At 46.2% G+C, this 15,242-nt stretch overlaps 1 protein-coding gene across 4 annotated transcripts in view; it reads right to left on the reverse strand.

The window, feature by feature from the left end:
* FERRY3 (FERRY endosomal RAB5 effector complex subunit 3) overlaps nucleotides 1–15,242 on the reverse strand; it is a 29,849-nt gene that overhangs the window by 5,033 nt on the left and 9,574 nt on the right. For all 4 annotated transcript variants that reach the window (XM_010982797.2, XM_010982798.3, XM_031444293.2 and 1 more), the window contains 5 exons: nucleotides 13,416–13,522; nucleotides 12,860–13,057; nucleotides 11,899–12,027; nucleotides 8,073–8,147; nucleotides 4,132–4,334 (listed from right to left, as the gene is read on the reverse strand). In XM_010982797.2, the coding sequence (XP_010981099.1) occupies nucleotides 4,132–4,334; nucleotides 8,073–8,147; nucleotides 11,899–12,027; nucleotides 12,860–13,057; nucleotides 13,416–13,522 (712 nt within the window). The remainder of the gene's footprint in view (nucleotides 1–4,131; nucleotides 4,335–8,072; nucleotides 8,148–11,898; nucleotides 12,028–12,859; nucleotides 13,058–13,415; nucleotides 13,523–15,242) is intronic.

Raw genomic sequence — 15,242 nt, forward strand, 5'->3', positions numbered from 1 at the left:
CTTGTCCCATAAGCGGTAACTTACTGACGCCTGTGACTACCGGCTTCTGCGCTGTTCCAGGTGAAGGTCAAGTCTAAGAAGCACCGCTCACGGAGGACGATGAACGGCCGCACGGAGCTTCTGAGAGCCAGCCTCCAACCCCACACACGGGACACACGGGACCCCTAGGGGCTGCAGTCAGGGCAGCAAAGGTAACGATGAAGGACTGAAGCACAGGCGAGAACGGGGTGGTGCTCACAGTCTGGCCAAAAGCAGACAGGCAAGAAGCATCAGGTCCTTTCACTGCCCGCTTCTCCAAAGCCCGTCACCTTTTATCCCTCAACAGACACGTTCTTGCTTTTGGTACATGTGTGGCTAACTGTGGCCTAAAGCGGATGCTCATAAGCCAAATTAATAATGTCACACTCTTCAGAACGCTGCGAGTCAAAGCCAAGTTTCATCGGTGCCACAGGGAACACAGCAGAACATCAGATCATGGCAGGTCCCAGGGTCTCTCTGAAGTGACAATTTAATTTCAGATGATATAAACCCGCACATTTCAGCCCTCCACTTAGTGCTGCTGAGCGGCACATGGGCCTGAAGGGCACTGCAGAGAGCTGTGGGCGTGTGCGCTCACACACACCTGGGGTGCCGTTAAATCTTCCATTTGCCTACACAGAGACTCCATCCCAAGCGTCTGGCCATTTTTTTCTCTGATTGAAACCAGCACCCAAAAAGAATGGCTTTGACGGCTTGGACAAAGTAAACTGCAGGCTTCAGAAGTCAAGAGCACAACTAAGACCCGGGACACGGCTGACCGGTGTCATCACGGGGTGCGGGCTGCAGCCTCGCAAGGAGCCCCCGCTAAGTGCACGTCCACACGGGAGCCGGGTTTACCTCGCGGTGCGTCAGGTCAGGACGGAAAGCTCTGACCGTGAGTTCTAAGTGACGGTGGAAGTTCTACATCTTAGCGTCACAGCTGTGAGAACGCACTGTGAGAGGAACCCCCTGGAGAAGTGGGAAGGACCACGTGAAACAGCTCAGACTTTGGAAGCGAAGCAGGAAACTGGGCCCTGCGGCTCCCCTCTAGAGGACGAGCGGGCACCGCGCACACACAGTCAGCTCGCAAGCTGTGAAGCTGCATCACAACGTCAGTGCTGACGGTGAGTGCGGACGATCCCTGGGACCCGAAGTGGGGGGCCGCACCCTGGCTGCTCAGCTTCACTCTCCCCCATCAGGGCCAGGTCGAGCTGCAGTGGTGGTGAACACGTGGTCGGGGCATCCTCTTCTGTCTTCACTGCACGTCTTAGAATTTAGATAAGACTTGTTTCCTGAGTTCATGTACTCACGAGGGAAATGGCAAGACTGTTCTTTCCTCAAGCACGTGCCTTGGAGGTTCCCGAAACGCTCGTGTTAATCCGTCTCATACCCATTATCAGAGGGTGAGGCGCAGCAGCCCGGCTTCCCCGTTTCTCACAGCCAGCAACCACCCTGGGAAACTCCCTGGCTGCACACGCGCCTGGCCTGACATCTAGCGATCCCACCCCTAAGCATCTGCCCAACAGCAGCGCCAAAGCACGTGCGCCAGAACATTCACAGGAACGGGAGAAGCAAGACGTGGGAAGTGCCCAGATGTCCCTGAGCGGCAGAACGGCTCAGCGCCTGCAGTCTCGTCCTGCCGGGGGACAGTCTGCACCAGACAGCCCACCCCAACGACCACAAACAGCAACACCGATAAGCTCCACGCACGTGACGCCGGATGCAGGGTCTGCACGACAGGAGCGCACGGACACACAGGACGAAAACACACTGAACAATTCTATGCTTTTCATGGTGAAAACAGGTGCTACCTCTGCGGAGGGAATGCGGTGTAAGTCTGGAAGGGAGCATGAGGGCGGCTCTGGGGAGCGTGTGACGTTCTATTTCATGACCTGGGGATTGATGACGCTGGTGTTCGGCTGCTGCAGATGGGACTATGTTTACGAGATGTGAACTTTTCTTTACGTGTATGATATGCTAAAAAAAGGCTAAACATAAGCAACAACATACGTATCGACCACAATGACGGCAACAATGAAAACCCCCAAGTCCCAAACGATTGGACGCGTTCAGGGCACAAAAAAGGAGTCAGGAACTCAGGACTCGGGACCTGCAGGTTTGTCCCACATCCACCAGGCTCGATGGACTCCGTGTGGCAGTGTCTTCAGATCACAAAGATCTACAGATACAATTGGTGGCAGCAAGATGTTTTCCTTTTGCTGACACATGACTTTTTCTTTCCTTTCTTTTTTTTAAACTGAAATTCATTTCAACAGCTGTTTTTATCGACCACAGGACAGGGACAGTTTCTGACATTATCGCCGTTACCTTCCACGCCCTGCAACGTGGTAACAGAGTGCCTGGCAAGCTTGTTTGTCACAGGAAGAAAACAAGAGCTGAAATGCCCTGGACCCTTGCACGGAAGCCGGGACAAACACCACCTCTGCATCCTGTGCAGTGCTGTCTGGGTTTGCAGAATAAACTTCTTGACCTGAATGGAGGTTTAAATACAACAAAGGGGAGGATCGTGGCTCAATATACTTTGGTGAATTAAAATGGACACTCTGGAAACAAACTTAATGTTCTGCAGCTGGCTGTCCCGATTTAAAACATGTAACTTTTGTGACACTAAGGGAGAGGGCACGCTAGTAGCATCAGATGTCTGGAAGTAAATCTGAACTTAGTGACTTTTGGAAACACTGTTTTTGAGGTTGTTTCCCACCTACATATAACCATTTTTATAGACTGGTTAACCAGGCGTCCAGCTGCAGGAACATGTGGATGTGTCCTTGTGACTGGATTCATCACACGCTTTCTGTTACTCCCCGAAGACTCTTCTATGGATGGACTAGTTAGCGAAGATCACAACAGCTAAGAACTCCTGATGGAACTAAAACTTTATAAAGCTAGAGTCAGGGAAACCCCATGCTTGTCACTCTCTCCTGCTGCCGTACTTGGCAGCACTGAGTCTACAGATGTGAATGGAACGGAACATTCTGAAGTATGGTGACGCTCTCGTGGGATGGAGCCCGAATTCTCTTCAGCAAAACGAGGGGCGTCTGGTGAAAGTACGAATGGTCTGGAAGTGGGAAACCAGTTAAAGCCGCCCTGCCCCACACAGACTCGGTGTGTGTGCGCTTATACTGGGGCTGCATTTAGAGGCGGCGGCTCTAAGCGGGGACTTGTCCCTCTGAAACAGCACAGCACAAAACCTTTCACGCTGCACTCCGCAATACAGCATTTGCGCACATCTATTATTCTGGTAGATGACTTTTGATAATCAATGGCCAAACTTCTTTCCTTTCACAGTCTGTACTTGCCAGTTAGCCACGGTGCTTTTTAAAAAAAAATGCCACTCTAAGCAAGCGGGCAGCACGTTGCCGACAGGGGCCCGCCGCCGCCAGGCCGGCCGCCGGCCTCCAGGGGGGCCCTGCCCCGCGCCCTTTCGTTCTGAGGCCGCTTTGTTACTCCCGTCTCTCTGAGGTCAAATTCTTACTCTCTGTGTTATTTCTGCAACTCACCCCTCTAACCAGTTTTTATGCGGGCACGGGAAGGAAGCAGGAGAGAAAGCAAACAGTCGTGGAAAGAGACTTTTCTTTTTAAATTAAAAATGTACAACAACGCGCAGGGCAGGAGAGAAGGAGCGGAGGGCGGCGCCGCGCTCCCCAGCGGCGCCCCCGAGGGGCCGCTAACGCAAGGCCGGCTCCTGCCCGTCACCTCCGGGACGACAGCTCTGCCTCCGCCTATTAGTGCAAACTCAGAGAATGCCAACTAATTTTAACGTTAGCCTAAACCTAATACAAACGCGGAAGTAGATCTAATACCACTTAAGACAATAATGGAGAAGGCAGAGGAGGGCACGCGCCTGATCCAAAGCCGGAGACCAGTCTGACTCCCCACCCTACCTGCTGAGGACGCCGCCGTAACTCTCTGGCATCAACGGTGAGGGACTATTCAGTTTTAGATCGTATGTCGCTCAGTTCTATTACACAGATAGGAGTGCAAAGGTCCCTTGGTGAAAAGAAACAGAGCTTTGAACGTGTAAAGTGGATTGTTACTATGACATGACACTGAGAGCAACGCGCCCGAAGAAGCCGCGCCCGCCCCACTCACCTCAGACATGTCGTGCACCAGCAGGAGAGGAATGCTTATGGTCGTGACGTCATGGGTGCAGCACACCTTGAGGATGTTTCGCAGCCCCATGATGGCAGGGTCCCGGGCGGTGATGTTCCCTGACTTCACGTTGTCGTCCACACAGAGGTGGAAGGCGACGTGGATCTCTGAGAGGTTGGAGTGCCGCGTGATGTAGAACTCTCCTGGGAACGACACACACAGTCATGACTTCCAAGTGCACGAGTCACACCCATCAGTGGGCTTTACAAACAACCAGGATGGGCAGCCGGTGTGCGGCGGCTGCAGAGGGGCGTCAGGGACCAAACGATCACTGCTCCTTAGTTCTCGGAAAGAAGGTGATGAAAAAGGGGGCGTCATGTGCCTACTGGTCATCTGTATGTCTTCATTGGAGAAGTGCCTGTTTAGGTCTTCTAACCCATTTGTGGATTGAGTTGTTTGTTTCTTTCTTATTAAGCTGTATGAGCTGTTTATATATTCTGCTTCAATTAAACAAAATTATACTTAAAAAAAAAACTGGGGGTGTCAGGCAATTTTACGTTAGAGGTCACAACTGTTAGGAAGGGGCCGCCGAGCAGTACGTACACCAGGTGAGGACCCGGCATCATTATTTTGACATAAATGCTCAAAATGTCCTATTTAAAGGAAACTCAACGTGTAAAAGCAGGCTGCCTGATTACCCGTCCTCCCTGCGCCCTAAATCTGCTCTCTCTCAGTTAACGGGTCCCATCTCCCTGCACTTCGCCGCACAGGACGGAAACATGGAAGCTGCCCTTAATCACTTTCTTTCTCCCAGTGCCTCCACTGCAATCCATGATCCAACCCACCGTTTTCAGTACATCTCCAGCAAACAGCCCAATCTCTCATATCTGAGCTCCCCATGTTCACTGCTATCACCCTAGACCATGCTACCATCGTCTCTCACCCCAGTTTCTGTGACAGCCTCTTCATCTCTCTTCTCCTATTTTTGTCCACCTACCAACCGTTTTCATAATCTGAAGCAAAAATGATTTAACTGTAAATCAGATTATATCACTCTCTTACTTAAAATGGTCCAACAGGCTGCACTACACCCAGAGAAAACCCAGACTCGGTCCCCCTGCCTCACCCCCCCTGCCCCAGGCACACAGGGTGAGCTCCTCAGACACGCAGAGCTCATCTCCCACGCGGGGCTGCTGCCAGGGAGGCGTTCCCCACGGCTCCTGCACGGCTGCCTGCTTTTCGCCAATCACGTCTCACAGCAAAGGTCACCTCCTCAGAGAAGTCTTCTTTGACTGACCCATTGGATGGAGAGGACTCCCTCACCCCTCACTTAATCTCTTTCACATTGGTCTGCTTTATTTTCTTCCTGGCACTGAAATTCTTTTGTTATTTGTCTGTGAGACTGTTTTAAAGAGACCACTGTTTACACTCCACGACTACAGGGACCCGGCCTCTCTTGCTTCCCGCGCACTCTCCAGCACGCGGAGCGGCGGGACCCGGTGCACGGCAGGTACTCGGGGAACACCTGTTCAGTGAACGGGTAAACAGATGTTCTGGACTGAACGCTGGCCCAGTGTTTATCAAAACTTACAATCCAGGCTTTTTACAGTCATTCTGTTTTCTACGTGGTCACACTAGCCATCATTTCTGTTCTGTAGTTTCTGTCACTATAAATAAACAAAATATGAAGCATATAGTGCTGTGCTTCTGTGAACACGCCTGCTGCACCGGGAGCCCGGCTGTGTCCCTCGAGGGACACTCTGCTCTTCTAAGAACGGCTCTTCCGTCACTAGGCCCTGCTCTCACAAACGTGCTCTCCCTCGCTTCTCAGGCATCAGCTCAGGATTTTACCTACATTTACCCTTAAACACAGAGTACACTTAAAGTACTTAATGCACTTAGGCACAGTGTTTAACCATGTCTCGCTACTAGCACACATAAGCTGTGCCCCCACTGGCAGGCCCCAAGGCAAAGGTCTTTTTTTTTCCTTTAACTTAAAAGAATTAGATAAGCAGCAAAAGAACTGAAAGCAAGGCCAGTGGCAGAGCTCCCTAAACAGACCAGACAGAGGAACAATGGGAAGAAACTGTGCGGTGGGGAGCGGCGCAGCGGCGGCTTCCCCGGCAGGCGCCAGGAGACGCACACTGCAGACTTCTCAGGAGCCCGGTGGACCGCGGGGACAGTGTCCCCCTGGGCCCGTGAGGCGCCTCACCCTCTTGAACCGCCACTGGGAACTGAGACGATGGGAGTCAGAGCATTAGATGTGGGCTGCGGTCCAGCAGCGAGGCCGATGACTTACTGCACAAGTCAGGTGCTCCTAATCCCCGGGCTGGCACGGCTCTGCCTGACCTCAGGTGACTCGCCCTGGGCCTCGCTGTACCCGTTAGGAAAGTGGGGGTCATGGAGCTGGCAGCAGAAGTCAAAATAACATGCCATCGTGGAGAAAGGACCAGACTGGGTGTTAAGAAGATCCGCTCTCTAGCACTTACTGGCTGGGTGATCTTGGGCAAATCAATTCAACATACAGAACCTCTGTCCCTTGTGAATTAAATGGGAAAAGCAATGCCCGACTGCTTTCCTGACAAAGTTCTTCTGAGAACGATGATGGAAGCTGTAAACACTTGGATAGTGATCAAGCAAACCCACTGCTTAAAAGATACACAAATAAAACTTCTCCTCTGCAGCTGTAAAACTTAGGAGCATTTGTGCCTCGGCCCCTCCTCCCCGCCGGTACACCGCTGGGCTGCGCAGGGCCCCGCAGCCAGATGGGAATTCAGACGCCGTCAGCACACCGAGCTGAACCGTTAAGACCCCTTTTCTAATGCAGCCTCGCGACGCGTTCTCCTGATGTGGTGGTATAACGAGATACTGACCTACAGGCTTTTTCCGAAAAAGAAGTGAGGAGGAGAATAAACAGAGCAATAAAGAGTTAAATTTAAAACAATCAGACGTCGGTACCTCTGGAATAGATAAGATTGGCACATTTCAAGCAAGCCACAAAACACAGATGATTTAAATTATGGATCTATGAAGAAAAATACAATAAACCCTGTCTCAATGAAGGTATTTTTAGACGGAGAGGAGGCCTGTTTCCTGCTCCACAAGGCGGAGGAAGCAGCACGCCGTGACGCAATCCCGCCTCCGACGTTACCCACCGAGGCAGGACACCTGACGGTGGGAGGAAATTCGGAAGCTGATGACCACAAGCTAAGTGGTGGGGACTGACGAGGTGAGGGCCAGAGACGGGTGTGCTATTTGCTTAGATTAAGCGGAATGTGACCTACATGTAGAAAATCTGGGGAAGGAAATGTGAGGACACAACTTCGGTTATTTATGAAACTGCAAAATTTACCATTTAGTTTAAAAGACTTCAGTCTTATAAAGTGAACAAACAGGTCCTCCCTGCCATATAAACACCACCAAGGACCTTCAGAATGCTTTCAGTCTAGAAGGGGACCAGGAGACTGAATTTCTGGCTGATAAACAATACATCCACGAATAATAAAGAAAATTAAAGAAATGGAAAGCACAAAAATTTACAGGGAAATGGAAGAAAGATTCTAAATCAGACGGTCCATGTTCTTTTCACACGTTCAGCTGTTTAAATCCCCATGTGCGATTGTATAAATTTCAGAATAAAAACTACTTCCTGGTTCATTTAAGAAACTAAGAAACAATGTATAAAAGGGGAAACTTGAAATAGCAAATAACGGTAAAAATTATGCAACTGCTTGAGCGATTTTTCTTGTGTGAATCTAGAAAAACTTAGTGCTGGTAGAAGAACGAAGATTTAATTGCACAACACTGTGGCAGACAGTGTTCTCAAGTGATCCACTGACAGGTGTCTCACAGTGTACAACATAAGAACTTACGTTTCAAATCTATGCTTTCCATGTATGTGATTATACGAAAATGGCAACTTAGGATAGAATAAAACTTACCAGGTAAGATATTTAAATAGTTCCGATCGGCGTTCTTAGTTTTATCATCACTTCCTCCATTTCGATTTCCAGAATCTATTCGTAAGATAACGCAACATGAAAGACACAACATATTAAAACATATTACTATCACTGCCACTCCCCAAGCAACCACAGCAACAGCAAACGCGTGCAAGGATCTCTCCATGCAGGTGGTCTGACACATGCTTTACACGGACGGGTCTCATTTAACTCTTACAAACGCCCTCCAGCACAACCTTGTAAGTCCTAGCGCGCTCGTCATCTTGTGCATGAGAACAGAGGCGTAGATGGAGTTAGTTCACTTAGCGAGGCATGTGCTGGGAAGTGGTGGCACCAGCTCTAGGATTTGCACACTCAGATTCCAAATCCCATGGTTTCAACCACACTGGACTTGCCAATGCCCTGTTTTTCATCTGGGAGGTTCAGGGCACTAAGTACACATAAAACACTCATTAGATAGCTGTGGTGCGGCCATCTTTATTTTTAGCATCGGAGTCACCGCTGTTGACACAACTTGTTCAGGACTACAAGCTAATGCTTAGCAGCCCAGGAAGCACTTGATATTCAGCCCATTCCTGAAATTTGTTGCTTCTCATCTGACACCACGTACAATTTCTTTCAAGCAGGTATGTGAGATTCTGTTTCAGGTGGAACATTTTTTTTTCAGATATTCAATAGTTTTTCTTTCTTTCTTTCTTTTCAGAAGGCGTGATATTACTTTGAAGGACACATGTTGGTAAAATAAAATATACTGCAACTGACCACACACTGTTACAGTTGAACTCAGACTGTTTTACATACGAACACGTATTTTTAATAGAAGACAAATTTGAGTTTTATAAGAATTCTACAAGAACTCAAGAATGCAGGATGAGTATCAGCAGTCAAAGCAGCTATCTTTAAGAGGCTGTATATTTATTCCAATTAAATATAAAACTATATTGAAATGGCCTTCAGCATCAGAAGATCACTTGAAAAGTCAGAACTTCAAATGAGGAAACTGAAAACACCAAGGGAATATTATGGTTTCAAAAAGTTCTGAATAAAAATAGCCTCACATTTTACCCGCAGACTACTTTGAATAACTGATTTATAACATCGTACCTTGTAAACGCATATATGTTATAAACAGACGGAGAGTCACAGAGAGAAGGTTCTGGGTGGCCAGAATCCAAACTCAGTGCAACAGTCTGATTCTCACAGTCATGTAATTGACAGGCTTCAAATAAACGTCTGCTCGCAGCACAGAACATGAACCAATAAATAAGGACTCTAACTTTGTTCACGTGGGATGTGAACAAACAGAATCCCTACCAAGCAAACAAGAAAGAACAGTTCATAGTTCATGTTTCAATGGTACCACCTTGTAATACTAAGAAGATGGCTACCTTTGAAAAATGTATATAAAATGTGTACAAAAAATTAAATTGCTTTTGGCTCATGATGAACTGCAGAAATACAAAGATGCTAATATAACAAACACAGTAAGAGACAAGTGGAATGTCTTGGGAAAGACAGCACTTGCGAACCAGGATGTGAATGTGGGCACTCCCAGAAAGGGAAAAGACGGAGGAAGTGTTTTTGCAAGCTCTTCCATAACGACACGTGGGTCCTTCAAGAAAGGAGTCTTGTATAAAACTGCTTGTTTCACTGACTCACTTAAACCACAAAATAGTTGCTTGAACAAGAACAAAATACTACCACGATGTACACACACCACCCTAACCGTGTGCGGTTTAAAGCTTCCTGTCACTGCACACTTTCTCTCTCATCAGTAAACTTAGCATCCTCCTCCTCCTCCCACCCCTGGCCTGATCTCAACCTGCATGCTTTGGGTCACTACTAAGAATAATAGTAAAAGGCTTCTGAGCACACCACTGCTAGTGCGAACGAGATGGAGGAGGAAAATGAGAGAAGACCAAGAGGATGTGCTGAAATTTTCCAGAAGGGTCTTTGTTGGGATATGCTTCCACACTGACTTCCTGATACTCAGCCTGGCTCTGTTGCACGTCACACACATTGCCACAGCGAAGCCACGGCTAACTAGAGTGGAAATACAAGCTGGTGGAGTCACGATGGAGAGCAACTGCAGACACCACCAACATTACAAATGCACATGTCCTTTACCTCAGGGACTTCTCTTTATGAACCCACCCTATAGATGTGCTCACACGTGCACGACGGCATGTGTGTAAGGTCATTCATGCATTACTACTTATGACAGCAAAACTTTGGAATAGATTAGATATCTATCAATAGGAAACTGATTAATAATGGGATATCCCACAACGGACTACTGCGCAGCAGTCAAACGGCACAGGGAGGCTCCTTCTGTATTGATACAAGATGATGTCCAGGACAAATTACTCAGTGAACAAAAGCAGAATATAGAAAAGTGTGCAGAGAAAGCTGCCATTTGCGTGAAAAGGGAAAACAAATACACACACACACGTGCTCTCTCTCACACACACGTCCTGAAGGTACACGTGACACAGCACTGTCCACCTCTGGAGTGGGAAACTGGTGTGAATCTTGAAACTGTTTTATCCATTTAAGAAATGATTAAAATATAAACAAAACTTTTTTTAAGTCTACTGAATAAACATGGACACTGCGGTGAATGCTAATCAAGTCAGGTCTAGACAGCCACATTCCAGCATCAGGGGAAAAGGAGGAATCCCATTATTAGACAGGAGAAAGGAATAAAGACGCCAAGCAAAGATGCAGCGATCCCCGTCTGCTCACTACAGAACACAGAACATGAACCGAAAGTACTACAAGGGTTTCCTTTAAACACTGCGTTTGTAAAATAAACAAACAAAACAGACACCCAAAGCACCAGAAGTGGATTTAAAGACTGACCAGCAACCATTTAAAAACACACCGTATTTTATTTCTTGGGCAAGGTAATCAGATTTTTATAAGAAATAATAAAATACTGAGTATGCACTCAGGCCAGGTAAGGGCATGTACTGTAATTTTATGCCTGTGACACAGTATGAAATGTCAGAAAAATAGGAAAAACACACCTTACATATACTTTAGAATGACTACCCTCATATTTAGCTCCTAACTAAACAAACCTATGGCACCAATTCAACTTATAAAGAAAGTGCTTTTTACAATTTCATTTTTCAATTAAAAAATAGCAGAATTCCTCTGTAATCTGAGTCAGAGTGTGTTCTTTCATCTTCCCTAGGTCTTCACTTAAGTCTCCCTATGCATAAATAGAAAATTTCTGGAAAAAGATGCCATGAACTTTTTCCATAGCTTAAAGTCATTTTCCAGTAAATTTCCTAGAAGGATGTTTAGATTCTGGGTAAGTATAGAGAACGCAGGACATAGTTCTAAACATAGTAACTTCTTAAAAGAACCAAAACCAATTCTTGTAACTGATGTCATGCTACGTAAATGGATCAAAGATGGAACATACAAAAAGGGAGTATTTTGGGCTATTTACTCTATGATTTCAATGCCCTTGGTAGTAATAATTGTATCCATTTTAGAGATACAGAACCTGGACAAAAGATCACCAATGTCCCCCTGAGCGCCTGCTTCGCCCAGCGTATAACTACAGGACTGAATTTTAGAAACAGTTTTTCAAGGGATCTTGAACAAAATCACACAAAAAAGGAAATTAAGAACAATTTAAGCTTCTAAAGATCTTGACTTTTCTTCTTAATTTCTTTCCCCCACCTTCCCACCTACAAAACTTTCTGTATTTTAGATGGCCCATATGCTAGGAGAGTGCTTAGGGACAGAACACATTGAAAGCAAAATTTTTAAAAATTCAGGTTGGACTGACCGTATGCGTCTTTCAGCTTGCTCCTGCGCTGGGTTCTGGCATAAAGTACCACCTGCTGGACAACCTCCAGCTGCTCTTCGATTCGGGGAAAGTGAAAGTCAGTGCATTCCTGGCAAACCGTGGCGAAATCTAAGGGACCCAACACAGTTACAAGCTTCTAAAGGTGAAGTATCACATACTTAGCACTTACAGTGATATCCAGGAGAAATAAGGATAAAATTCACAAGGACGACCGCTCACACTCAGCCTTTCAATAATTACGTCTTACTAAGTTAGTGGACAACAATTTTGTTTTGATCAGAAACTTAATGTCTCAATCACTCAAAAGAGTAAACAGTTAACGGACAATGAAATTTTAATATAACTCCAAACCTTCTTTAAACAATAGATACTTTGACCATAATCCAGTCCCTAAAAGTGCTAAAAAGTAAGAAGGTTCTTATGTTTATGATAGACTATAAACTCTATTTAAGCTTCTTTGAAAAAGTTACACATTTTAATCCATTTTACTCATTTAAAAATTTTAAATAATCATAAAAAATGAATCGTACTAAGAAGGAAGGTAGAATTTACCAAGCATATTTAAGAAATAGGTTATTTAAAAAAAACCAAGAAAAAGGACAAATGGATGAACTAAAATTCACTGAGTCAGGATCTGCTTCTAAATTGAAAAAGACGTTTATATCTTGATTATTCTTTTTGTTCTGTCTTGAAACTAGGATCCTCTAAGAGTATTATCTACAGTAAGGTGGCATCTTAAGAAAAATTAAGTATCCCGATGCACTCTTTGCAGGTGAAGTGTGAAATGCGTCTCACACAGCCAGGCCTGGGCCTGGGTGCTGTCCAGTCCACTTGGATCTGGGGTGACTACTGCTTTCTTCAGTTCTCCCATCATCCCTTTTTTTAGAATGGCATTAAGTGGAGCAATTTGATGAAATGGACACGCACGAGGCCGGCGCACCTCTCTTGATGCCGCTGTACGAATTGATGCGATTATCCACCAGCAGCACCAGGCCGCAGAGGGACGTGGAGTAGAGGGACAGCGCCGTCTGCAGCCGGTGCAGCTTCACGCCACTGCGGTGGTGCCGCTTGTGCCTGCAGAAGTCCAGCATGTCGGCCCTCAGCAGCCGCAGGTTATGCATGGTCTTCAGCTGGGCTCCTGCGGGAGAGGCAACAGCCCCAGAAAGATACTCAGACAGCTGCGAAAACCCAGCAGAACAGGATGCATATCTCTATGGCAAGAATCCAGACAAATCCGTGCTCCAAGTAATTTTAAATGGGCCCTGCAATTGTCTGTTTTAATAACTATTTAATCTTCCTATTTGCAAAATATAATATCTGAGCTAAAACAGAAAACTTACAGCCAACAAACTACAGACTTCCTTGGAGCAGAACATAATTTTTAATAAAAAGAACCTCGTAGAGTCTACTCATATGCTAGGAATTTTCTCTGACAGCAGTAAAAAAAGTTTCACAAGTTACAATACATTATGATGGCAAAAAATGAATACACTTGCCTAAGTGAATGGTGAAACTCTCTTCTAACTTTCTCTGTTCCTCATAAATCCGTCCATTTGCTTCTGCAGATTCTCTGAACTGATTTGGCTGAACTTTAATTTCCTCACTGAAATCAAGAAAAATTATCGATATGCTTTTTGTGTATGTGATTGTCAAGAACCTTTCTTAAAGGAAAGAACACTTTATAACGGAATGAGATGAACCTAGCGGCTGCAAGCAGCGCCTAATCCGTGGGGACACGGGAGCGCGCCAGCGCCCACAGGCTCTGGAACGCCCACTTGCCCTTCTGTTTCTTTGGTTATTTCTTCCAGGAAGTAATGCATGTTTTTTTTTTCAGTCATTAAAATATCAATTCATATGCTATTATTTAATATTTCTTAGTAGCCTAAGAGAATTATTAAATGACGTAACTAACATTACTTTTTCATGTTTAAAATGACATATTTAAACAAATACAGTATGTTCTATATCAGATTGAGGTCTGGCAAAACTGGAAAATAAGTGAAGTGGTATATATAAAAATTTAAAAGTCAAACAAAAGGAATAATTAAAAAATGAAGTTCATTGTGACATACTCATAGCCTTTCTCTCTTTTTTTTTAACCATTTCCTGTATTTTCCCATCAACATTCTCCCGTGAAAGGACCTCTCTCTGCCCACTCTGCCATCGCACTCCCTGTAAAGGTCTCCATGGGGCGCTAGAGCCGTGCAACCGCTCAATGCAAATCCCATGGTTGCTGAGGATGGCGCAAGTCTGTCATCGTCATCCATTTCCCTGACTGCATTTTGGGGGTAAATCCAAACAGTCTCATTAGCATCGCTGATTGATTTCATTAGTAGATATGGCAAATTTAAACCTAAAAGTAATGTATATTAATTAAATAGAAATATGAAATTTAAAACATTTATTCAAATGTATTTAAAACTTATTTTAAATGTATTTAGGAGAATATTTTTAAATAATAAAGGTAAACATAAAATGAAGTAGTTTCATATTAACCCTAACTTTTCCCGAGCCCATCAGAGATTTAAGGTAACAAAGCAACTGAGAAACTGAACTCAGAAGTGTGACAGGGCGGGGAGAGGCGCCCGGGCAGCTTCCATCTTGGCAGAGCACAGCAGAGATGAGTTGCTGCAAGGGGGCGAGGAGAAGTCAGCTAAAGCGGGAATGAATTCCTGAAGGTCCAGGATGGGCCGGCGCGCAAGCTCAGCCAGCCCGGAGCTCCAGGCACTGCGGGCACCGCGGGCTCTGACAGACTCTTCCCCACTGGCTTCCACCAGGCGCCTCTGATGAAACGATGCGGGCAGCGCGGGAGAAAAGTCACCCACTCGGTGGCACAGGCAGAAATGCTAAAGGTGCCCCAAGCCCAAGGCCCAGACTCACAGGCTGAAGCTGGCCCAAGACCACAGAGACCTGCCTCCTGCCCCAACGACGAGCCTGGCACCAACTGCCAGGGAGCAGCCAGCAGCCTGGGACTCACCACTGGCCATCACAGCGCGCAGATGTCCCCAGCCTGCCCATCCGCCTACCTCTCCCTTTGTATTGTGTTCAGCACTATTTTCGTTTGAAGTGAAGAATATAGCCAAATACGCCAGTGTCCAGGATGTTACTCCATTTCTAATTATAAAAAATTGTTTAAATATTTCTAAGGAGTTGTCCTGGGGAGACCACCACCACCAATGAGAGATGATGATAAGAGGTGCTGAGGACAGTTTAACGACAGTCCCCCGTCCGCCTGCCTGCACGCCCGTCCCATCAACATTTACTTATGCGCTTGTGTCCAGAGCTAGACACTTGGCAAAGATCTGGGTATGTGACAGCAGAAA

Source organism: Camelus dromedarius, chromosome 25 (genome assembly GCF_036321535.1).
Source record: "Camelus dromedarius isolate mCamDro1 chromosome 25, mCamDro1.pat, whole genome shotgun sequence".
Taxonomy (NCBI): Eukaryota; Metazoa; Chordata; class Mammalia; order Artiodactyla; family Camelidae; genus Camelus; species Camelus dromedarius.